General features: G+C 40.7%; 3 protein-coding genes across 4 annotated transcripts; all 3 read left to right on the top strand.

The window, feature by feature from the left end:
* Positions 1 to 16,190: 16,190 nt before the first annotated feature.
* Positions 16,191 to 19,858, top strand: LOC135438961 (zinc finger protein 250). Its single transcript, XM_064697527.1, has 2 exons — positions 16,191 to 17,141; positions 19,028 to 19,858. Exons 1-2 carry the CDS (start codon positions 16,191 to 16,193, stop codon positions 19,856 to 19,858), a joined length of 1,782 nt encoding a protein of 593 aa, XP_064553597.1.
* A 640-nt stretch (positions 19,859 to 20,498) lies between these two features.
* Positions 20,499 to 21,232, top strand: LOC135439034 (V-type proton ATPase 16 kDa proteolipid subunit c-like). The gene has a single exon (XM_064697635.1). It carries the CDS (start codon positions 20,582 to 20,584, stop codon positions 21,110 to 21,112), a length of 531 nt encoding a protein of 176 aa, XP_064553705.1. The 5' UTR covers positions 20,499 to 20,581; the 3' UTR covers positions 21,113 to 21,232.
* Positions 21,233 to 21,454: 222 nt separating this feature from the next.
* stc (nuclear transcription factor, X-box binding stc) lies at positions 21,455 to 26,166 on the top strand. 2 transcript variants are annotated; one of them, XM_064698268.1, is made up of 5 exons: positions 21,455 to 21,564; positions 21,649 to 22,002; positions 22,064 to 24,546; positions 25,276 to 25,627; positions 25,692 to 26,166. In XM_064698268.1, exons 2-5 carry the CDS (start codon positions 21,751 to 21,753, stop codon positions 25,791 to 25,793), a joined length of 3,189 nt encoding a protein of 1,062 aa, XP_064554338.1. In that variant the 5' UTR covers positions 21,455 to 21,564; positions 21,649 to 21,750; the 3' UTR covers positions 25,794 to 26,166. The 2 variants fall into 2 exon arrangements, with proteins under 2 accessions (XP_064554338.1, XP_064554340.1); XM_064698270.1 differs by lacking the exon at positions 21,455 to 21,564 and having other exon boundaries at positions 21,599 to 22,002.
* The last annotated feature ends 224 nt before the right edge of the window (positions 26,167 to 26,390 follow it).

Genomic DNA, 26,390 nt, shown 5'->3' with positions numbered 1-26,390 from the left:
GCTTTAGAAATAGAACCTCTATAACAAATTAGTGAAAGTTTCTGTAATCGGTTAAATAGAATTTAATGAAAATATTATGAAAGAATGTGATTCAGTTAAAAAATAAACTGAATCGAATTGTTTCCATGAAAAAGTATTTAATATATATAATACATTAGCGGGTATTGCCTGGCCTTGCGTTTTGTTTGCTATGTGCTAAAATTTTTAGATATTACCTTTCCATAAAGTACACGCCCGTGGAAAATTTAAATCTACCCATCTTGATCTCCACTTCCATTTAAAAAATGTTTTAGCTGAAGAATAAACTTTCGTGTATTAAACCTTTGACCCGCATTTGCCTCCCAAGAACGTTTCAAATAAATTCTCACAAATATCTTTGAAAATGATTTTGAAGCCGATCGGATGGTTAGCAAAATACTTTCATATTAACATTTTTCGCTAATTTACCACTGTTGTAGGTGGAATTTCGAGAATCGCTGAAACACGTTTTCATTAAGTTCCTTTGAAATGCTTTAAAAAAAGTCAAAAAGCAAATCGGACTTAACTTAAAACCTCCCCAAAATAATCGGAGAATCGCACTTTCCACCGAGGAAGCTTAGATTTTGCGAAAAATGTGAAACACGTCTCAAATAATTTTTCATATAGATCCTTGGAAATATTTTTGATTTCCATTTCCACCAAGGAGGAATGTTATTTTTCGAAGAGTGTGAAACACCCCTCAAATGAATTTGAACAAAGATCTTTAAACAAAAAAGTTTCATACAAACGATTTACGCGATTTTATTACACTTGCGGGTGGAATTTCCCGAAACCCCGTCTAAACGTACACCTTCATTACATAAAATTACTACAGTGAAAATTTCTGCTTCCCAGCTCTTACAATTTACAGTCAGTCAGTCAGTCAGTTTTATATATAGAGATATGCACCAATAAAGCATCTTCAGTTGATTATTTCCATTGCGGTAAAAACTTTGACCTAAAATCGTCAACGTTAAACGTTTAGATGATCTTTGAAAAGCGTTTTAGGAATTTTTGTTATGCTGTTTAGCCTCTTTTACCGCTATGCGTTATAGGAAGTGCAACTGGCTAATGGCTGGCCCCACCGCAGCGCGTTTTATGTGTAGTTGGCAGTCGGCAAATGACAGTTAAATGTACGACAATATCTCATTGGATGTGGATTGTCATTTGTCAAAAGGTAGCATAAAGCAAAAATCGGCCAATTAGCGGCACAGTTAAACGTCAACATCCTCACGGCACAGCACAGCACATCCGGACTGGACTGGACCACCGATCGCCGCAGCTGAGATTCAACTGTGGCCAGTTGCCCAGCTGAGTGCTCAGCCGGGCACATGTAACCAGTGACGGTTACATTTTCGCCATCAATCAAAGAGGCGACGGCCAGCGACTGGGGAGAACCCAAAGGTAGACCCGAACCGCATCAAAATGCGGGCGCCTGCGCAAAAATGCGGAACAGACAAAAACAAGAAGAAACACTTGTCCTTGCTGGGCTGAATATTAAATACCCTTTCGGATATACATAAATCAACTATATAGCTAGATATTTATATGTACATATATAAATGCCCTCATAATTTTTCATATATATTTATATATTAAACTAGCGGGTTTTACCCGGACTTGTCCGTGTCAAGTTTTGTGCTACAAATTTCAAATTTGTCTTCTTCAGCCGCCCATGCAAAACTTAAACGTATTCCTTTGACCCGCATTTATCATTTTAAAAGGGGGATAATTTGGGTTATTTCATTAGCTTAAGCTTAGTTAAAGTCATATCTTTAAACCCACAAAAAAAAACCGCTGGTTCGATTCGCAGTTGAGCACAGGATTTCATTCACACCTTTGTTTATATTAACCTTATAGATTCTTACATCTTTAATGTAAGAACTTTTTAAATAATTATTTTTAAAAATTTTTCCCAAAACTGAACACAGGCTTTGAAAAAACTTGCTCTATTTTCATCATAAATATTTTCAAAACTTTTATAAGAGAACTTGTTTTAATCAATAATTGAAAATTTATGGTGAAAATATTGCAGGCCTTTTTAAAATTGCGGCTCAAGTTGGGTCTCCCGCAAATGTGGGCTAGTTTAATTTTAATTTTATTTTAAATATGGTTCAGTGTGGGCTTCAATTCGATTCATATATGTGCAATTGGCTTGGTTTAATGTTGGACTCAAAGTAAAAAATGTATTATAATTCCGGGTTCAAACTGATTTCCAGCTTTATTTAAGATACCTTTAAAAAGGAAAAACCTTTTTGATCGATTGTTTCTACAGGAGCTGTATGATATATTGGTGATTAAGATCTTTATTTCACAGCTAGTTAATGATATTTGGAAAAACATAAAATGGCATAAGGCAAAAGCTCTGTCTTCGACCTATTGTTCCTAAGGCAGCTATATGATATAGTGATATAGTCTTATCAAAAGATAGGTGTGACAGACAGCCACAATTGAAGAATATATATGATTTAATGGGTTCAAAGAAGTTTACTTCTTCAAATGACATAAGAAGATTGCAATACCCTTTGCAAGGGTATTAGGAAACAAGAAGTTTAAGGCATAAGAAAATGTTGATGATGACGATTTGTTGGACACGACGACGTCAGTAGCTGTCCTGGGGATGTCGCGAGACTTGGAACTGACTTGCGCAATTAGTTGTCAATTATCACATAGCTCGTGGCGACCGGGCACTGGGCCAGGGCGGGGTAAGCGGGCCAGGGGATTGTTTTGCTGTAGAGTGCTAGCCGTGAAATTGGGTTTATTGATTTGCTAAAAAAACAACAAAAAAAATGTTTACAATTGTCACGAGTCTTGAATTTATTTATTTATGTTTTACAGCCGCGCAGAGTGTCGTCCCACAATGTGCGCACTTCGGCCCTATCGCCACCCACTCTGTCAGCCATTTTCATTAACATGGCCATAAAGCCAGGCCACAAAACGTATATTGTGTAGCAATATTTCATTTGATCGCAGAGGCTACCGTTTGTTGTGGCTGCTGCTGGACTCGGCTAACCAACTCTCTCGGGCTAACATAGCCCATGGTCTGTTTGTGCACAAAGCGTTGGCATTGTTGTTGTTTTTGATTTTATTTCTTCTTTTTGGCCGCCCGAGTGACACCTAATTAACACCAAAGGCGAGTGCTGTGTTTTATGATTGCATTTATTTGACTTAGTTATTTGAAGATGAACAGCATGAGTAGCCGGAACTAAAGCCGGCAACTGAATTGAGCGTAAAATTCCATCGATTTTTTCTTCTTTCATCGTTTTGTCGGCCCCTTCAATTATGCATAGCTCGGGCGAGTTGTAAATGCTGTGGAATTGCGGTTATTTTGGGTTGTCAATAGACATAGCATGGCTATAAAGTTCCCAACAACATTTTGTGAGTTCCATTAGCTCAGATACATTATTGATATTAGGTTTTCTATAGTTTAAAATATGAAACAATCTACGATTGACATTAGCATCTGCGAGTAACACTTGCTAATCGCAAAGGATATAGTATAGAAAACCCAATTTCAATAATGCATTTGAGTTAAAGTAAAATTATAAAGAAATTCGAATTGGTCTGAAAGTGTTTTCTATCTAGGCTGCAAGCTGTCTTTGAGCCCAATCAACTATTAAACATACCTTTAACCAAACCCATTGCCCCGAAAACAGAAACATTTATGAAGCTTTGGCTCAAATTAAACGAGAAGGAAAGGAAATCTTTGCCAAACCGAAGATTTGATACTTTTGTAGTCATTTTGTCTTACGTCTTTGCAGATATGTTAGCAAAATATTTCGAAAATCAGAATATTTCGCCATCGAAAAACCCATTTTTCCACTGATTCTTTATATAGTGCTTAATGATATAGTAGTGAGATCTTGATAAGATTTGGCAATATATAAGCATAGTTTTAATAGTAAATAGAAGGGGTGGGTCAGGTTTTCTTGATAAACAAAAACGTTTTCATTCAAGAATCTACTCCCCTAATCGTTCCTATGGAAGCTATATGATATAGTGGACCGATCTGTCCGATTCCGGCATATTTACTGCCTGCAACAGAATGATGGACCTATGCTAAGTTTTATCTAGAATATATATCTGATCTAGAATATATATACTTTATGGGGTGGAAGGAGTCTCCTTCTATGCGTTACACATTCCATGGCAAAATAATCGTACCCTCTATAAGGGTATAAAAACGTTTGTTTTAAGAAAGAAGAGAAGAGTATTTTATAAGATAGAAGAGTATTTTATCTTTTAGAAGGGCTCAACTTTATGGTAATAAATATCTTATCCCAGTAATATATATTATCAAAATTAGAATACTCAAGAAAGCCTTAGAACTTTTCTGCTATATTTTTATCTGTGAATATCAAAGGGCATATCGTAAATAGCTCTAGTTATCTTAACTCTTAAAAGTATATTCACAAGGGATAGATAGAGAACAAAAACCCAACAATTTACAATTGCAGAGACCTAAAAAGAAACCTACTCTCAAAGTTATGTACGCAGTGTGTTGTCTTTTGAATTCCAGTAAACAGCAGCAGCAGCAGCAGCAGCCGCTGCTCAGCCTTCCCATGATTGACATGAAAATGCTTAAAGTTTACCTTAAAACAATGATAGAAATGTTGCTTGGATGTGTTGCTCTGTGTTGGACTAGGGAAGGGTGAGGGGGGGCGGTAGCTGGCGACAGGTTAAAGCGAAGCTAAGCAACAGCAACACCTGTCGTCCATTGTGGCGGCCTTTTGTTGTTTGGCTTGGCTCGGGTTGGCTCTGTTCATTAAAAACTCGGCTTCTGTGTAAAACATTTTTTAATAAATATTATAAAATGGGAGCTGCACAAAAACCAAAATCGTTTACAAGAAAAACAATTAAGCCAAACGGACAGACAAACAAAAAAAAACAGAAAGCTACGCAGTTAAAGACCCTAAAAAATGTCAACTGTCGCTCGCCGCAGCCGCCAACTGTTGGAGGCTGTGATTTTGTGGCTATCATGCCTGGGTGCCACATAGGCTACACAGATCTAGAAATCGCTCGCAACTCGGGCCACTGTCGCTTGGCGGTCCCCGGCTCGACTCTTGTCGGCTGTCATAAAACAATTAAGTTTAATTTTGTCACCGTGCCCAGGCCCACAGCCAGAGCCACGGCTCGAAGCACCCAAGCCAAGCATCGTGCCTCATGCAACACTGCGGCACAGTGGCAGGCAGCAGGCAGCAGGCTCTCTATGCTGCACGTAATTAACGCATGCCTTGTAGTTGTTGTTGTTGTAGTTGTTTGTTTAATTGTGCACCTGTTGCCGCCTTTTGTGTCCAATGGTCCAACAAATTGCATGCCAGGGATGTCAGTTTTTGGTGCAACAATTGCTCGGAAAATCGGCTAATGGGCTTTTCCAGCTGCGCTTTATTCAGACAAAAAGCCAACGCAATATCTTGATCTGGCTATCTATGAAATTCTCACGCATATACAGGAATTTTACGGAATTCAATTTTTTTTATATCAAACTAAAGTCAATTGCATTATCTGAGTTCTCATTTCTATATCCATCCAGTCTTATATATTCCTTTTCATTTATTTTTTATTTATTATATTTTTTAAATTTAATTTTTATTTATTGTTTATTTATTAAAAATCATAATTTTAAAAATTAGTACAACATATTATTTCGAGTTTCCTTCTCTCTGTACGACATTGTATAATCTATTCTATCCGTTTAATTACTCTAGCTATCTTTTTTATTTAATCCTTTTTATACCACTGTAGAGGGTATTATAATTCTGTCAACGCATAGAAGGACACATCTTCGACTCCATTAAGTATAAATATATTCTATGCTGCTTAAATTTGATTCAAATCTTAACGAGATCGCGCTACCATATTATTTTTTCTAGAACTGTAGCATAAAGGGCTCAAGCTTTGTCTACATTTCATTAAGCATGCCACATTATACCCGAAAATTTGGGAAGAGAGATATATTGACTATGTATGGCTAAGGTATGTTACTGGCTGTAGAAGTCATCTTGAACTTCATTGAGTATGTTATTATGTATATATATAACATAATCCTGATCAGCAGCAGTAGTCGACTACGTCCTTCAGGCCTTCCGTTAGTTTGTGGACGTGCTCCTTTTTAGAGTCTATAAAGCAGATTTAAATGTTCCCATCTTTTGGTTCCTCGCTTATCACTTCTTTTCACTTCTTTCAACCAAATGTTAAGTTGTTTGCAATTGTCTTTTTAGAAAGTTATATTAAAAACATTTTTTTTTCAATATTTAATAACTATTTGAACTGTTCGCACAGGCTCGTTCACCTATTTTCTCTGAGCAACTGCTGCATTTTCAACTAATTTTGGTTTGTGCTACCATTTAAAGTACTTATTAAAAAAATCCCCAGCTTGTGGTTTTCTTCTTCTCCCTTTTTTTATACACTTCCCAAGCATCATTAAAGACATATCCGTAGCTACAAGAGAAGCTACTGAGAAGCGTCTTTTGCTCTTTTTACGATCCTTTTACTGTCTTCTACTACTCTTTTTTTTTATCATTTGTTGATAATAATTATGGTCATTTGTGATAATTGTGGGCCATTGTGTCATGTCTTGAGGAACTGTTTTTTTTTTCACTGTATTTTATTTTTCCACCACTCGCACTTTAATAATAATTGTCATTTAGATAATTAGTTAACTGGCCGCTTGGGATTGTGACTTGGCCGACGGTCGCCGGAGTTTATTAAATGAAAAGTTATGAACAAAAAGGGGCGCTCTAAAGATTTATGAGCGCTGATTAGCAGACGCTTAGCTGAAGGAAAGAAAAAGTGAAAATCGGAAAATGAAGATCACGGAAAATCCTTAAAGCAGCGGCCAACTCGTTAACTGCGATCGTTAAAAAAAAACCTGGTTATGAATGAAAAATAGAAATTTTGGATTTTAATTGTGTGAAAATTGTGACTGAACTCTGGGAATAGGCGTGACCCGTGTATTACTCAGAAATGTCAAACGAAAGAACGTCGACAACTTCCTGATGTATGGGCAATACGAAATCCATAAATCGCTAAGAAATGGCCGTACATCTTATCGCGATTGAGCCACCCAAATAGTTGCCACACACACACAGATACACAGATACACGCACACACAAAGAACTCATAATTAAATTATGCAAATTTCCGCACTCTCCCAGGCGGCATCTTCAAAACGACACGTAAGACAATAAACCAACACCAAGCAACGACGCTTAATGTGTAGTCCCCCCCATGAAAGGCGTATAACGCCCCGCCAGAAACAGAGAGAGGGGTATGGGGGGAGGGGAGCTTGTTAAGCAGCCACATCGTTAAATTTGATTGATTTTGCTCAGCAGCAGCAGCAGGCAGGAAGCCAAACAAACAGCTGGCAATGCTCACATACACGATCTTAATGAGAATGTAGCGCATTTAAATGTGGCGAGCATTAAAACCGATTTCTCGAGTGTCGCAAAAGCGACAAAAGTTTTTGGATAGCGTTTTACCTTGGCTCATAAGTATTCAAGAGCTGCTGCTATGTCTCACAGCGGACAGCTGCTCATCAAATGAGCTACACTGCGAAAAAAAGCCTTAAAAAAATCTACACTGATCCCTAAAAGCTGCGTTGTCAGCTTTTAAATTGTCCAAAAATTCTAGAAGATGTCTATTCTAAAATGTTGAATATGCTTATTAAATTTTATTATTATTTTCCTGTTTGGCAATTCTTCTTAACATAAATATTTATTGGAAAATATTTTTTTAACATTTATATTTCAATGTTATTTTTCTTATAAATACACTTGATGCTTGAATATTTTTTATTTATTTTTTTTAACATTATTATTTTTTGTATTTAAAATCTGCCCGCTTTTTGGGCAATAATTAAAATGTTTCTGTAATCGTTGGCAGTTAAGTATTGCGTGCATCTTTGTGCTAGAATATGTCATTTAAATTTTTTTTTACCAAATTTTTGAAATTCTTCCTAAAATGAACAATTCATTAAATTGTAGAAAATAATTTTTTAAATTTGTATTTAAAAATTTTAATGTAATATTCCTTAAATGACAGTATTTTGTTTTTAAGAAGAACAAATGTTTCATTTTCAAAAAACTGTTTTATTTTACGACAATTTTCTGATTGAAAACAATTTTCTTATCAGTAACGGAATGTATTTTTTAACAAAGATTAGACATATGTAGATAAAAAGTAAAACATAGATAAAAGTAATAGTACATTTATTTCGTTTATATAATTTATGCATTAGTCAGTTAAAAGAATCTTCTTTTTTCTGTTTCTAAATAATTTGCCAACTTAAAATTCTTAATTTCGAAAAATCTTTAATCGAGCTTTTCATGATTCTTCAAACTAAAAGCATTTTATTTATTTATGAATTTTTGTTCTAACTGTTACGTTAACACCCAATAATATATTATATAATGGCAGAAACATAATTTTGCCATATACTTAGTTTAATTAATACTTAGTCTAGCTAAGTAGAAGGATGAAGTATAAGTAGGGAATATTTATAATTAATTTTCAATTTTCATTTAGCGTTTTTCGCAATTATTCATATAAAATTTCATTTTATTTACAAAAATGTTTGAATTGTTAATCTTTTGTTTAAAAAGCCAGGCAGTTATTTTTGCCAGTGTTGCATAAGGCTTAAACTATACACAAATTTGTATTTAATCGCTCATTTTGTGGCACACAAACAACAACAGCAAAAAAAAGTTGTATACTAAAAAACCTTGTCTACGTTTCTCGACAACCGAAACAAACTTTGTATGTGGGGGATTTATGGGGCGCTCTATAAAATTTCTCAATAAGCAAACAAGATCCTAACTCGCTCTCCCTCTCTCTCTGTCTGTCTGTGTGTGTATTGCTGGCTCTGTCGCACGCGATTCCAATGAAATGTGTTTTTCGATAAAAATGGTCCATGCGATGCGATCGAATTTAAATTGAAAAATTTGATTTTAATTCTTGCCTTCTAAATGTGTTTTCATTAGCATAATTAACGTCGAATTAAACTTGGTATTAATTTTTGTTTCTCGAATTGTAAAAATAAAATAAATTACATTTTACAAGCAAAGAAAGTTACCTTGCGAGTGGGTAGCTGACGGAGAGAGGGGGCCAGCGAGGGTTGGGGACCTGACAGCTATTCGTCAGATCGTTAAATTTTTAAGGGTGTTTTTTTTGTTATTGTTGTGTTTTTGTTTTAAGTACACATTAAAAGTCGGTTTGTGCTCGGTCCATTTGAGTGCGTTGTGTGTGTTTTTCTACACTTTCGTTCGGCTGGTTTTTTTGGATCGATCGGTTGGCCATCTCCGTCCGTTCGTCTGGCCGGGAGGGGGTTTCACTCTTGATTTATGCTTGTGGCTCATTTATATTGAAATTTGATATATTTAAGCACGCGGTTGATTTTGCGAAGCCGCCCGTTTGCCTCCATTCGAGCGCATTTTTTTTGGTTTTCGTATTTTATATTCGAATTAATTGAAATGATTGTGATCTACAACACGACTCGGCGAGCATACTACACACATACCTATATATAGTATATATAGTATATATATATAATTTATGAATATCGCTTTGTTGGCCTGTATGTTAATGTTCACGTGTCTTTTGTCTTGCTTTGTGGCCAACTTATTTCAGCTGCGTATAAATTATACGGCCATACACAATAGTATAACACCTCCTAAATGTTTCCGTAACTTTTTCAGCTTTTGTTTTATGGCAGCGTGGACAAAAACATTAAAAACAAATAATATCGATTGCCTGTCGTGTGGGCGTTTTGGGGAATTTGCATGGGTTTTAAGGAATGCAACTTTACGGTTTTGGGAAAGTAGCCCCCATTTGAAGTTTTCCGCTAGAATGTCTTAACTAGAAGACTCTATTATCTTACAAATCAAGATCGTACATCACGCGGCCGACATTAAAGTGTGTAAACAACGATACGAATCAAAAGGTTTCTGTTGGGTTAAAACAAAAATAGAATATAATTTATGAATATAATTATTATATTTTATTTACTAAGGGAATAATATAATACTAATATAATAATACTAAAGGAATATTATTATTTAAAATTATTTAAATTCAACCCCTTTGGTCGGAAAACGCGGCGCAAAATGATGTTAAAATTTTGGATTCAAGATTCACATCACAAGAATAAACTGATTGACTAATTCAACTTTGGTACTTATTTTTAATGGACTTTTTCAATTTCAATTATTTTTATTAAGCCCTAGATCGATCAGTACCAAGCGAAAAACTGTGAAAAATGATTATTGTTAAATGTTTTGTAGCTTGTTTTTACATTGAGGGGTATTTAAAATAATAGAATATTTACAACTAAGGGGACTGGGGACATGGCCTAATACTGTTAGGCATTTCAATGATTGGAGCGCCTCTCTGTGATGGACGCATACAGGACACTGACGACTGCGTTCGAATGCCTTAGCAACTTACCGAAGTAGCGGATGCTGAAGAAGTTGATCTGATATCCGACCTTTGTTAAGCGGAGATCGCGTTTGATGGCGTCTTTTGTGACGTACCATGGAAGGCCGGTCAGTTTGCGTGCTGCCTTCGCTTGGACTGTTATAAATCGATTGAGCTGGTTCAGACTTGGACGGAGTAGGATGGACATTAAATTCAATGTCAAATATCAATTTAAAATATAGTTGGTATGTGTAGATTTCAATTTGCCGCGGATGGGAAATATGCCTCTAAGTTGAAGCAAAAAGCGAGGACTAGACAAGGCCGTCTTACACAGTCAAAACTCTCTTGGACGAATAGCGCTGGTCGGGCAAAAGTATCCTCTTAAATGGGTTTATAAATTGTAACATTCAAAAAAGGGTTAGAGAAAAAATGTCCGACCAAAAGGCGTGTCCGCCTAATTGGTCCGTTAGTAGAATTTTCACTGTATATAACATTAAGTGTATATATGAAAAACATTCCTTCAATAATATTAATTAAAATTGCCCGCAACAACTGAGGACTCTTTCATTACGCAAACAGCGCTCAAAAAATCTCTCGCAAATCAACACATTCGTCAAGCTACACATTAAAAACCCGAAAGAAGCGCAAGAGATCCAAAAGAGAGAAGAGAGAAGCAATAATAACTGGGAATGGGTGATCACCCGCTGACAGAAAATCACTTGGCAACGGCTGATCATTAACCGATAACACATGACATTAAAGGTTCAAACAAAGTGAAAGAGTTTAAACGCACACAAAATGTGATAAATGCCGACCACCCCATGGAACCACAACAACAACAACAACGACAGCAACGACAACAACGACAGCGACAACAGGAATGACAATGACCACATCAAGTCGAACAGGTGAGGCGAAAAACGAGCGGAAAATTAATAGTGTGAACGAAGATCGGCAAGAGAATACGACGGGCGAGAGCAACAGAGACAGAGACAAAAGGAGTGAGAGACAACGAGATAGGGAGCGAGAGAGAGGCAGAGGTTAAAGGGAGATGATAGCAGTAAGGCACACACACATGGAGATAAAAAAGAAACAACAGATATCAGCATCTCAGATAGGTATCAGCTTACATTGGAGCACCGTTGGTGTCCCCCCCGCCCCTCCTATTCCCCCCAACCACACACACATGACGGTAGTGAGCAGCCGGAAATTTGTCAAAATGTCAACGGGTGAAACAGTTTGTGGAGTGGAGAGTTTGGGAGCACCAGACTCCATCAGACTCCAACGGACTCCGCCAGACTTCAGTTTTTCAGCGCAGGCTCGGTCGGCTTCAGGCTCTGAATCAAGCCACGTAGCTTTTGTAAAACAAACCATTAGCAGCTAATAAACATTAGTCATGCGACCAAAAAACGAGTAAGTGTGCCGCAGTCGCGGTTAGCCGACTAGCAGATGCCCTGCAATTAGACTTGCATAACTATTTAATTTATTATATACGAAAATCTTCATAGAAAATATGTCATCGCGGGCATTTATAATCGTTGAGTTAGGCTTAAATGTCGATACTTATCGATTCAACTTGCAAAAGGAATGAAATGAGTTATCGTGCATCGAAGGAATCTACTTGCTGAATTTCCAACTGGGAACGTTTCTGATGGGCTATATTAACTGGGAATAAATATACTTTATGGCTTCTCAGATGCCTTCACCAGTCTGCTACAAACGTGCTAAGTATCGAAACTTATCTTTTAAGCTATCGATATTTAGTAATTACATCGATCTGGCATCTCTTGTACTACGGAAGAATCTACATGCTGAATTTTTAGCTGTGAAATTCTCTGCTGGTCTAGATTAATACGGATTGTATATAACATATGGGTTTTGAGCTGCTACCATCTGTCTGTTACAAACGTTTCGCGGGTAAATATCGATACTTATCGATTCGATTAATAAATGCCTGAGTAACCGATATTTCTAGTCTCTAGAATATAGTCTCTCTAGCTCGAAATAAATATACTTTATATATCATGAGCTGCCACGATCTGTCCGTCTGTTACAAACGCTAGCAGCAAGCAATATGCCCCTTTGATCATTTCGCAGGGTATGAAAAGTAAGGGGCTGGAGAACCTTAACTCGGCCCGATGATTTAGTGAGTGTAATTAAAATTTAAAGTTTCTTTCGCTCGCATATGTAAATGATCTGTGCGGAATTCCACGAAATAAATGAACAAGTTTTCTTCGCTTCTCTTCTCTCTTCTCTCTCTTTTTTTTTTTTTTTTTTGGTCTGTCCACTCTCTTGTAGTTTTCGTTTATAATTATAATTTATGCAGATCAGGCCGAACCGCTTGTTGACAGCAGCGACCCCATCAATCAGTCTAGGATCGCCTTAGATAGGTCTATTGGCGGCACGGGCAACTCCGAGATCTGCCACCGTTGTCCCCCAACCCTCCCCCTCTCCCTCTCCCCCAGCGATATGGATCGCTTTGTAAGTGAGCCTGGACAAATCGTGTACAAGATAAGCTTACATTAGATTAAAGTGCTGGTAGCTCCACTCTAATTGGCTGTGCAATTGGATACTCACTGTACCCTCCTCTTTGCATCTGCTGCGCCCGTGCTGACTCAGCGCCTTGTAGCTGTAAATGTATATCACTTCATTTATACACATATACACATATATATATATATCGAGCGATTCCTTGAATTTCCCGCTCGAGTCTGTGTCAGCGATTTGTTGTACGTTCTTTGTACAGACGTCCTTTAGATTTATGCACCTTTCGATCCCTACAAATCACGTTGGGCGTTTTGTTTTGCACATTTTTATGGGCGCTACTGATGCTATGCACTCAGCTCCAACTGGATATACGGATATACATATATATGGACTGCAGTCTGCTGAGCAGCTAGCTAAAGTTGTCTAGTTGCTGGAATCGCACGAGCTTAACAGTAGTCAGGGCAATGCTAGAGACAAAGAGATATTGCTGAGATATAAGACATGTGACGGGGGGATCTGAGGTAAGAATGGACAAAATGTTATTGAATACAATGGGTATAAACAATCAGAAAGGGGAACTATTGAATAATAGAATTAAGAAATGAAAAATCTGTCATCTATTGAAATGTTATTTCATGAATACTTTTTTTTAAATGCTTCCTATCGTATAAAAAAAAAAAGAAGTGAGACCATAATAGTCTTGATAATAGATTAAAGAGTCCATAAAATATTATCAAATATTAAAGGATAATAAGTTGATGAGTATTAATATATTTCCAAATTATTGTTGTTAATATCTAAGTAAGATAAACTATCCTGGTATTATATAGTTGAATATAATAACTAACAGTACAGTAATACTCAGTAGCATTACTTGGACCAAGATCCTTTCTTGCATTTTAGCTTATCTATCTTTTAACACGTGGGGAAAATCAAAACTTAGCCGTACATAACCGGATTCCTATTTTCCACCCATGCATTTTCTTAAAACTGCTAAACACGATTTGAATTGAATTTTATAACCTGAAAGAGGGTATTATTATTTTATTATGAAATGTTTAATGCAAAGCAGGAGACATCTTTGACCCCCATCAACAGCTGAATTAATATAGTTATGTTCGTCTGTCCGACTTTCCGTCTCTTCGTCTGTCTGACTCGTTGCGGACTAGTCTCTCAGCTTTATTGTCTTGAGAATGTTGCAGGTAGTACATATATCAGAATCGGCCGGAGCGGACTACTTTATCGTATAGCTGCCATAGCAATGATAAGTCAAACATTCGGTTCTTGTATTTAAAACGTTTTTGATTATCAAGATATCTTTTACCAACCTTGGCATTTACTCTTTAAACTATGCTGCTTAAGAATGTATCATAATCGCATTACTATGCAAGCTTTATACGAAGATTCGATCGAAAAAAGAGTTTATGCATGGCAATATATTATGTTTTCCAAGATATTTTCATCAAACTCAGCATTTATCGATCTACACTTTTCTCACATATCTGCAAAACCGTAAAGCAAATGTCTACAAAGGCTTTAAATCTTCGGAATGCCCCAGCTATTTTTACCTTCTCGATAAGTAGAGCTTTTAAATTTGCTTTTAAGCCGATCGGATAAAAATAAAAAATAGTTGCATAGCACAGTTTACCGAGTACTCACGCAAGATTTCTTTAAATAGGATCAACTTGTATTAATTAATAATTTACCAAACAATTTAAACTGTGCTCATGCAAATTCAAATAAACTGTCATGTACCGATCTTCGGGTTAGATTTTCCAAAATAAATAATAATAATAAGGAACAAGTTATAAGCCGATTGGACAAAAATTTAGCCTTTGCCCATTTAAACTTGGTCTCCCAGTCACTAAAAAAGAGAAATTTCCTAAATCTCTGGCTTAACAGACAAACGGGTGAAAACTGCAAAATGATAAACTTAACAGCTCTTAGATTATGTAAAGCTGATCGACAATTAGCGAGAAAATAAGACGGCGCTAGCCGTGTTAAAAAACGGAAGATATTTCGTATCTTAAACTCCCAACTTATGCGTCGTCTGAGCATTCGCTCTCTTGATATGCTTTTTTCATTGTTATTGACAACAAAATTCTAAAAACATAAAAATGTTCAATTGTTGCTGCATTTGAACCGGCGAACTCTCGCATGCGAGTCCTACGCGCAGACTTCTATGCAAAGCGCGTTGCTTTATAAACTTTTTTCGCTTAAAGAAAATTTTTTTGGGAAATTCTATCTTTTTTTCTTTTGCTACCCAAAAGAAATTTTGAGCGCTGTGATTTGAGCTGTGCCTTGATTGCCAGTTGGTCCGACTTTCGTCTTATGTCTAAGTAGATGGAGATAATAATTCTCAACCCGACTTTCTTAGCCTGATGTGCAAATTCCACAACTGTCCACGCACTACTCTAATTCCTCTTCCGGGCACAGTAGCTCCTTTGCTGGTCATTACACAGAACTGGACAAATGATTATGTCACAGCTTCTAGTTCCCAGCTCCCTTTGGCACGTAAGTCTCGCCTCTCCCCAACACGCGCGGCATAATGAGCTTAGCCACAGGCAGCCCCCCCCCCCCGACCAAAGAGGGCACCAGGTGTATGCGCATAACCGTAAGATTCACACATGCCCAAAGACGAGGCTGCAGCAGGGACAAGCAACAGCAACAACAGCAACAACAACAGCGGCAACAACGTGAAGAAGAACAAGAGAAATACATTTTGAAAATTTAACGATGCGCACATTTTATTACCGCAATTAATTACAAAAACAACGCGCAGAAAGAAATCTCCAGTCAGGGAATCTGAGATCACACGAGCAGCAGCGAGAGAGAGGGAGAGCGAGAGAGAGAGCGACACAGAGAGAGAGGGCGAGGGAGAGAGCAGCCGAAAAGAGAGAATGAGCTTGGAGATCTGTGATAAACATTATGATAGATGTGACTAGTTAAATGCTACTACCAAATAGTTCTCGGGCAGCCACTTCTGGGCTGGTTAATTGGCTTCTCGCTGCAAGCGCAGAGCGTTTGCCTGAGCGCAGCTCTAAACCCGTTTCCTGACCAATTAAATGCCAGGAGAGAGAGAAAACGAGAGCTAGAGCGAGAGAGATGAAGAGCGAGCAGCAGCAGCAGCTTCAATCTCGACCTGGCCAAAAGACGTTGTCGGCCGTTGTCAGCATTTGTAGCCGCACATTTCGTATTGCGACGCGTAGCGCGACAGTTGACCACACGGCACACGGTACAGGTGTCTGTCTATGAACGTACCCTCAAACGCAATGGGCTTTAAGCATGCGATGCTGCAGCGCAGCTACGAGCTGGCCGCCTCACCTGGCCCCCAGCTGCCGGCGGCGCCGCCACCGCCGCAAGTCACCGACTTTAGCATCAATCGCATACTGAGCAAGGATCAGGCTAATCGTGTCAAGAAATCAACAGCAAGTGCATGCAACATACTCGATCTCTCCAAGAGTCGTCAACAGGCGGGCACAGCCGCTCCCCCTGCTGCTCCTGCTGCTGCTCCTCCAACTGTTCCAGTGCCAGCTCTCAATCTGGCGCCCGTTCAGCTCCAGCCGGCCGCTTATGTGGCCGGCGGCTATGCCATGCTGCCGCCGGATTTGCTGGCCATGGCCAGTGCAACCAAATTCTATGCGCAATTCTTTCCACATTTGCTGCCCGCCTATGCGGCGGCTGCAGCTGCCGCCGGCCTGACCACGCCGCCCACCTCGCCATATCAGCAACAACAACAACCATCACAACAACAACAACAGCAGCAGCAGCACAAGCGCTACTTTGCGCCGTATGTTATCAACAGGCAGAGTTCCAGATCCAGTGCATCCACCGCCTGCTCACGCGCCGATTGCCTGGAATGCCTCGACTACTACAAGCAATTTGTTGGCGGCTACAAGCCGACGCCACCTTTGATATCGCCGGCGGCCTCTTCGGTCAGCAGCTCGAGCAGCTGCAGGCCAGCGGCACGGGATCTGCTGCTCAGCACCGCCAGCAGCAGCAGCAGCAGCACCAACAACATTACCAGCAACACCACCAACATTTCATTAACCACGGTAACCAATCTGCATCTGAGCACATCCACGACAACTGCCTCGACGACGTCCTTGACCATGTTGCCCAAGTTAAATGCCGGCGGTGGAGGAAGCAGTTGCGCCGCCGAGGAGATCAGCTACAAGTGTCGCATCTGCGACAAGGTCTTTGGATGCTCCGAAACGCTCCAGGTGAGTTGTGAGTGCAGAAAAAGTCGAGAAGTTGCAGTCTGAAGATCAGGCAGACTTCATTTAGGGTGCTTCTTTTTTTTCCAATTGGTTTTATTAGTCGCTGGAATCGATCAGAACGTTCTGATCTCTACCAAGCGAAAGCAGGGTGTAATTACAATGTTTCGTAGCTTTTATTTACATTAATGGGATATTCACAATGAAGGGCATCGGGAATATAGCCCAACACTGTAAGGGATTTAAATGATTAGCCTAGTTGGTAGCTCGCTGGGATGTAGACTTGAAAGGCGCCTCTCTGCGATGAGAATAGCCTTAAATCTTACTTCTAATAACACCGAGCAACAGTATATGATCTTTATTTTGAGTGTATTATTTTTATTTATTTTTTATTATTTTAATGTATTTGTTATATTAATTTTTGATTTTTATAGATTTAGGTTTTTAACAACGAGTTGGATTTATTTTTAAATTGCTTAAGAAACCGAAAGCCTAGAACTTTCTTATCCAAAACTTTCAACAGGCAACAGGCGGATAAATGCCTAGCAGATGTTTTTTTTACTTCTCCTGAATTTTTACATTCAAAAAAATTTCTTTAAGTTTTGTTCGCAATTTTCCTAATAATAACAAAGCTAGCTTATTAATAGCTTTTTTTTTTTTAAATATTTATACTTACCTTATAATGTGAAAAAAAAAAATTAATTTTTGATATATCTATTAGCTTTCAATTGAAATCGGTTTGGCTTTAAAAAAGGTATAGCCTAATCCGAAAAAGTTCCAGAAAGATATTTAAAATTTTCCAAATTTTCCAAATTTTAACTAAATTAATCAAAATTTTTCTAAATTTTCAAATTTTGTTCTAAATTTTATTCTACATTTTCAAATTGTTTTCTAAATTTTCAAATTTATTCTAAATTTTCATCCTATATTTTCAAACTTATTAAAAAATTTTCAAATTTTCTCTAAATTTTGTTAATTTTTCAAACTGCAAATAAATGTGAAAAACTAAAAATTGAATTCCCAAATACAAAGAAATGTTCCAGTTATAAACTGATAATTCAAGCAAGTCTAAAAAAATGCAAAACACAAGCTTCTTACTGGTAGAAAATTAATAAATATTACAGTCAAGCATACGACTGAGTTTTTAAATAATCACATGTAGTCATATTTTTTTATTTTATTTTTTTCTATTTTACTTTTTAATTATATATTTCTTTATTTATTTTTGTTTATTTAGAGTCTAATATAATAGGTATTTAATATTTATTCAAATATTAACTCTGCTCAGTCATGGTTAAATTCAGTTTAGCTTATCTAGAGTGTTTAATCTTCTCTCTATATAAAATAGGTATTAATATAAATAAATATAAAAACATTCGATAGGCAGCTCAAGGCATTTTCTTGCATTTTTTAAATATATTCAACGTGTTTCAATGTGAACACGTTTAAAAAATAATAAAGCAAGGTGGCAAATGGGGCGGAGTCTAAGGCAAAGGCGGAGCGAAGAGCACAGCAACAGGTTTATCAAAGGAGGGGGGTGGGCAACTGAACTGTTTATGCAAATCTGTAGAGAGTAGCCGCTGAAGATCGTTAAAATGGTGGCGCCCAAAACAGAAGCGAGGCAAAGGCAAGAAGTACGAGAAAAAAAAAGAGAACTGGTTTTACGCATGGGTGCAGCTAAGCCAAAGAGAGAGAAAAAGAGAGAGGTAGTAGCACGCACACACACGCATATCCATAGCCGTTAGAGAGAGCGCGCAATTGAGCGCAGTTGAACAAAATGGCCGCCAAGCCAATGAGCAGCAGCATTATCATTGAATAAATTGTCTTATTCACACACTCACACACTCACGTACTCACCCGCTCACCTTCTCCCTCTCTCGCACATTTTGCAGGCACACGAGAAGACACACAAATCTCCGCGCTACGAATGCTCGGACTGTGGCAAAGGCTTCTCCCAGCTGCGTAACTATAAATATCATTTATCCGTGCATCGCGGCACCAAAGAGTTTGCGGCCGAGTGTCCGGAATGTGGCAAGACGTTCAACGACAAGGGCTACCTCAGCAGTCACATGAAAATCCATCGGAATCGCAAGGAATACGAATGCCCCTATTGCCCCAAATCGTTCAATCAGCGTGTCGCCTTCAACATGCACGTACGCATCCATACGGGCGTCAAGCCGCACAAGTGCGCCGAATGCGGCAAACGATTCTCCCGTAAAATGCTGCTCAAGCAGCACATGCGCACCCACAGCGGCGAGAAGCCGTATCAGTGCTCCGTCTGTGGCAAATCCTTTGCGGATCGCAGCAACATGACACTCCATCATCGCCTGCACTCGGGCATTAAGCCCTTCAGCTGTCCGCTGTGCCCGAAGGCTTTCACCAAGAAGCATCACCTGAAGACGCATCTCAATTATCATACGGGCTGCAAGCCCTATGTCTGTCCACATCCCAATTGCAATCAGGCCTTCACCCAGTCCAGCAATATGCGCACCCATGCCAAGAAATGCCAATATAGACCGTTAGACGGCGCACAGGCATTTCCGGTGCCGCCCAAGCAGCAGCATTCGCAGCAGCAGCAGCAGCAGCAGCAGCAGCAGCAGCAGACATTGGCCCTGGGCACAGCTCCCAGTTTTGTGATGGCCCCGCCAACGTTTGCTGCCGCTGCATCCGCCGCATTTCCGCCGGCTCAGCAAACGCTGCTCAGCAATTTGAGAACATTCTAAGCCGGCATAGTGGCAGCAGGAAAACTGTGACTGATCGATTTCGAGCCATTCTGTATAAGGGTATGAATTAATATTTAATTTATATATTAAAAACGAAAAACAAAATTAGCCTCAAAAAATTAGCCTAAATCAAACAAAATCGGGCTATACAAAAAGTTAAAAAGTTCTGGAAAACAGGATTTGATCTGTTCCAAAGCTTCTATATTTCCTACAAATTCCAAGTTATCTAAGGATTTTACGGAAGAATTCTCTCGGAATTTTCCCTGACATTTCCTTTAAGCTTTTATCTTTAGAGTCAAAAAAAACTATATATTTTTATTTTAGTTATTCCGAGTCCTTCCTTAGCAAAGTTTTAAAGCATTTTCCGCAATTTTCGGATATTTAGATTATTTAATATAATAATAAGAACCTTCGAAAAAGAAAAACTCGAGACAATTTTATGTTTATTATTTTGATGCCCGAATTAATATTTAATATCTTGGTTGATCTTCGTTTAATCTCTGCTACTTGTCACGGCTCAAATCACAGATTTAGAAAAAGTCACAGTTTGAGTCACAGTTGGACACTGCTCAAAAACTGGGCAGGCTTTGTAAATATAATCATAGTATCAAGATTAACAAATAAGTCTATAACTATATAGTTGCCTTTTGCATTTGCATGTGATTTAAGTTAAATGAAAATCAAATTTCATCAAAATAAAATCAAACAAATAATATAATAATTATGGCTGAGCAACGGGTCAAACACTATAAAAGCGCCAATGAGGACTATAAGGTCAGAGAACTCATCTTGTTTCCGGATTACGGACCATTCTATGGCATAATGGGCGTGGTCGCTGCCATTGTATTCTCATCGATTGGTTCCGCATATGGGACAGCAGTTTCTGGCACGGGAATTGCCGCCACGGCAGTTATGCGTCCGGAGCTGATCATGAAATCGATTATTCCCGTTGTTATGGCGGGAATCATATCCATCTATGGACTGGTCGTATCGGTGCTTATTTCTGGACAACTGGATAGCGCTGCAAATTATCCGGTGGCCAAGGGTTATATGCATCTGGCGGCCGGTCTATCAGTCGGCATGTGCGGTCTGGCCTCCGGGTATGCGATTGGAATTGTCGGCGATGTGGGTGTGCGTAATACGGCGCTGCAACCACGTCTGTTTATTGGCATGATCTTGATACTGATATTCGCTGAGGTGCTGGGACTATATGGCATGATTGTGGCCATATATCTATACACGAAGGACGTTTAGACTCTTGTGCTGCTCATTTTTTCTAATAAAATTGCATATTACATGTGAAATATAAATAATTTCAAATATGGCGCCAAAAAATGGTCAAATAAACGATTGTTAATATCGATTAGCGATAAATTGCTGCTCAGCGTTGCCATAATGTTATTTACACGCCATTTAACATAATCTATGCCGGTTAACAGTTAAGAAAATCAAACTGTTGTCGCCAACGAGCACTCCACCTGTTAACAGACCGCACTCGCTCAGTTAACCAACTTTGCTCCACACTTAACAGTGAATAATTCGTTACATTGCTTCAATACCTGTAAAAAGGTAACAGTGCACGTCAGCAACACACACACCCGCCATATATCTAGCTGTCACATTTGCACACACGCGTATACCAGTGTGTCTTTAGTTGTTGTTTTTTTTTTTTCTAATTTCGAGCGAAGCAATTTAACAAAATTCGTGTAAATGTTGCAATTAATTGTGAAATTATATATTTGAAATTGATCGTGCACATTGCTAAACATACACTTTGCGTTTGCTTGCAGGCGCAGCAACAAGGAACACACAAAAACTCGGATCCACTTTTCGCCAGCGTGGGCAAAGCGAAAAAAGAGGAGCGAAAAAAAGCACGCTGCCAAGCGTACGCCATGGCCGAGTATTGGCAGCAACAGCAGCAGCAGCAGCTGGTAACGAACGGTGCTGACGCAGCGCCTGCTGCGGACGCCTCAACCACAGCGAATGGGCACAACAACAACAACAACTATGTGAATTTTAATCAATTTATCACACAACACAACTTGGCCAGCTCCAGTGTGGGCTACAGCATTGGTGGTGGCGGCGGCGCCTTTGGCCTGACGCCCAGCAGCAGCGCCACCAGCAATTTCGGCGGCGGCGGCAACGTAAGTGCATGCTATAATTTAACAGTTGTATTTACGTCAATATTCACCTCAAAATTAACAGTTGTATGCGCCAACATTTTATGCCTCTCAAAATGGCGATGGCGCCGCAAGCGGCAACGGTTATAATGCAGCCGCGGCCGCAGCCGCTGCTTATCCCAATCCTTATACACCTTTTGGAAATAATCCGTTTGCTGCCGCTGGCGTTGGCTACGATTTCAGCGCTTCCAAGCTGCAGGCCACAGCGCCCGAATTTGTGCCCAATTTTGCCAAGCTCAGTCTGACGTCGGCGTCAGAGACGACGGCAACGGCGGCTTCGCCGTCAGCGTCGGCGTCTATCAAAAATCATAACAACAACAACAACACTGCCACACAGCCAAATGCAGCAGCAGCAGCAGGCAGCAATTCTTCACAGCACTCGCAGCCGCAGCAGCTGCCACAAAGAGCCGACCAGAGGCAGCCGCGGCCGCATGGCAGCGGCAACAATAGCCGCCAGCAGCGACGCAACGACTACCGCGAGGATCGCAACGAGGAGCGCTATGAGCGCGGCAAGAAACCGCAAAAGCAACAGCGCTATGACAATCATCGCAGCAATAAGCGACGCGACGATTGGAATCGCAATCGGGATCGCATCAATGGCTATCCACGCGCCAACGAGGAGTTGGACACAAGCAACAGCAATGACAGCGCGCAGCCGTCGCCAGAGAAGCAGTCGTCGCAACAGCAGCTGCACCAGCAGCAACAAATCTCACCAAGACGCGCGCCCGATCATGAAAAGCTGTCGCAGCGGGAAAAGCTAATGCGCGACATTGAGCAGCGGCGTCTGGAGTGCCTGGTCTGTGTGGAGCTGATTAAGGCGCATCATGGCACCTGGTCGTGCCAGAATTGTTATCATGTGCTGCATCTGAAATGCACCATCACCTGGGCAAGCAGCTCAAAATCCGCCGAGGGCTGGCGTTGCCCCGCCTGCCAGAATGTGCTGGAGGAGCTGCCGCGCGAATATTTGTGCTTCTGTGGCAAACTCAAGAATCCACCGTTGACGCGCACCGAACTAGCCCACAGCTGCGGTGAGCTGTGCTGCCGTGTCGAGGGCTGCAGCCATGCGTGCACGCTGCTCTGCCATCCCGGTCCGTGTCCGCCATGCCAGGCGAATGTCAGTCGCAGCTGCGGCTGCGGGCGCACCTCCAAGCTGATGCAGTGCGCCATGAAGCAGCCACTGCAGTGTGAGGCGATTTGCGACAAGCTGCTCAACTGCGGCGAGCATCGTTGCCAGCAGCCGTGCCATGCGGGCAAGTGTGAGGCGTGCGCGGAGCAAGTGCAGCAGCATTGCCATTGCGGCAAACAGCAGCGCGAGGTGCAGTGCACCCGCGAGAGCCAGGATAAGCGCAGCTATTCGTGCAAAGAGTGCTGCAGCAAGCCGCTGCCCTGCGGCAATCATAAATGCAAGGATTCATGCCATGCCGGCGCCTGTCGTCCCTGCAAGCTGAGTCCCACACAAATCACCAGCTGCCCCTGCGGCAAGCTGCCGGTGCCGGCAACGCAGCGCAGCAGCTGCCTGGATCCGGTGCCCACCTGCGAGGGCGTCTGCGGCAAAACCTTGCGGTGCGGCAAACCCGCGCATCCGCATCAATGCGCCAGCAAATGCCACCTGGGCCAGTGCCCGCCCTGCCCCAAGCAAACGGCGGTCAAGTGCCGTTGCGGCCACATGGATCAGATGATCAAGTGCCGCCAATTATCTACCCGTGCGGACGATGCGCGCTGCAAGCGACGCTGCACCAAGAAGCGCAGCTGTGGCAAGCACAAGTGCAATGCCGAGTGCTGCATCGATATCGATCACGCCTGCCCGTTGCCCTGCAATCGCACGCTCAGCTGTGGCCGGCATAAATGCGATCAGCCCTGTCATCGTGGCAATTGCCCGCCCTGCTATCGCAGCAGCTTCGAGGAGCTGTACTGTGAGTGCGGCGCCGAGGTCATTTATCCGCCGGTGCCATGCGGCACCAAGAAGCCCATCTGCAAGCGACCCTGTTCGCGGACGCACGGCTGCGAGCATCCGCCACAGCACAATTGCCATGCGGCGTCCAGCTGCCCGCCCTGCATGATGTTCACCACCAAATGGTGCCATGGTAATCACGAACAGCGCAAGACCATACCCTGCTCCCAGGGGAGCTTTAGTTGTGGCCTAGCCTGCGGCAAGCCGCTCGCCTGCGGTCGCCACAAATGCATACGGCCCTGTCATGAGGGCGAATGCCAGCAGCCGGGCGAACTGTGCCGCCAGAGCTGCACTAAGCCGCGTCTATTGTGCGGCCACAAGTGCGCGGCCGTATGTCATGAGGGCGTCTGTCCTGAAACGCCCTGCAAGGAGCTGGTCGAGGTGCAGTGCGAGTGCGGCAATCGCAAGCAGAGCCGCAGCTGCCAGGAGCTGGCACGGGAGCACAGTCGCATTGCCACCGCACAGCTGGCCTCCTCCATGGCGGAGATGTCGCGCGGCAACTACATGGAACTCAGCGAGATTCTGGCGCCCAACAAGAACAATAAATCCAACAAAACGTGAGTAGCCAAACAAGAAATCTACAGATCTAACTAATCTATATCTATATATAAGGTTGTTCCGACTGACTGTCCAAACCTTAACCAGAAAGCAGACATTTTAACTGTAGTTACCCAGCTTAGAAAAGGGCTTTGAGTTTTAACCCAAAACAATTGGCGGACAACTGTTGTACGCAACTTTTTTGTATATCAACCGCTCAGCTTCAAACTCAGTTTTAAAAATTGTTGTGAAAATTCCTGTTAGCTGTGTCACACTTTTCGGTAATTCCATTCCGTTCTGGCGGGAATCGCCGGTCAAAGAGTTGTTGTGGTGGGACTTTTCGATTTCAAGCTCAAAGAATATCTTATGCCGTTAAAGGTTGGAATTATTTAAACAAAATGACGCTAGCAGTAGTACAAGGTTGATTATATATTCCACTTCTATTCTATGTTCGGAAAATGGGGGAAAACAGTTTAAAGTAACTTGTAAGTTCTCTTTAAAGATCGTAAATACACAGAAACGTAAATACACAGAGATCAATGGAAACTAAGAACTTTAATAACATTATATCACCCAGAGATTATAAATGTAATTTACCATGCCCTGTATTTAAATTTGTATTGTTAAAAACAATTCTATGCCCATTGGTTTCCACCATTGTGAGTGAAAAATAGATGAATAAGGATCGAAAAGGTCGAAAAGCAATGTAAAGGCCAATCTGATATATTTTATTATTATATTTATTTTAGCCTGAACTGCAATGATGAGTGTCGTCTGTTGGAGCGCAATCGTCGCTTGGCTATTGGATTGCAGTCGCGTAATCCGGAGACGCAGCTCAAGTCGCTGACAAAGTACTCGGAATTCTTGCGCGGCTTTGCCAAACGCAATCCGGCGCTGACCAAGAGCGTCTATGAAACACTCACCGATCTGGTCAAGCTGGCCAAGGAGAGCAAACAAAAGTCGAGAAGTCACTCGTTTCCCACAATGAATCGTGAGAAGCGTCAATTGGTGCATGAACTATGCGAAGTTTTTGGCGTGGAGTCTGTTTCCTACGACAAGGAGCCCAATCGTAATGTAGTTGCCACAGCGCACAAGGAGCGGGTGAGTAAAATGTACTTTAATCAATCACATTCAATTCTAACCGACTGTCATATACCCTATTTAGTGCTGGCTACCAGCCACAAGCATCATGGAGGTGCTGGCACGTGAATCTGGACAACGTCGCGTGCCTGTGCCCAGCAACAATGCATGGAGCCTCAAAAAGTAGCAGGCAATATTTCATCCGTTTATCCTTGACAATACACGAACACATTTTGCAGAGTTTATAAAAGGATGGAGAGGGAGGGAGACCTCTTTGTAAACCTCTTAAAACTAGCCTGAACATAATCGAAAAATTTCTAAAACGTTAGTTAAAATATTGTTGCATGGACAATTTTAAGTAAATGAAAGGTTGCAGGATATACCAAATGAACATAAAAGGAAACAGTGTGGAAAACAATACTAAAAAACCGAGAAGAAATGGAAACTGTTAATCAACTTTCAACTGTTTTATGATGAATTTATATAAAGCTGAATCCTTTGACTACGTTGCATATATACAGAATAATAAACAAAATAAGGAAGCGATTTAAAAAAGGAAATATTTTAAATGTGAGCTAAAGAAAACCTTGTGAATACAATGGATTTCGACTGCATGTTCTGTAAGTACCGCTTATAGAGGTTATGTTATTAATACTAATAAAATTTGTGTTGTAGTCTCACATTTTGAAAATAGCCGCGTATTAAATTTTTAAAAATAACACCAAAGCGTTTAGTGTTGCCAAAGATGACAATTTGGCAACGCTAATTGGAATTCGTGTGCTGT

Source organism: Drosophila montana, unplaced genomic scaffold (assembly GCF_035044405.1).
Source record: "Drosophila montana isolate Dmon_TW-CO22-7 unplaced genomic scaffold, ASM3504440v1 contig_402_1, whole genome shotgun sequence".
NCBI classification, from domain to species: Eukaryota; Metazoa; Arthropoda; class Insecta; order Diptera; family Drosophilidae; genus Drosophila; species Drosophila montana.
The sequence above is the reverse complement of the archived record's forward strand: the minus strand, read 5'-3'. Positions and strand labels throughout refer to the sequence as shown.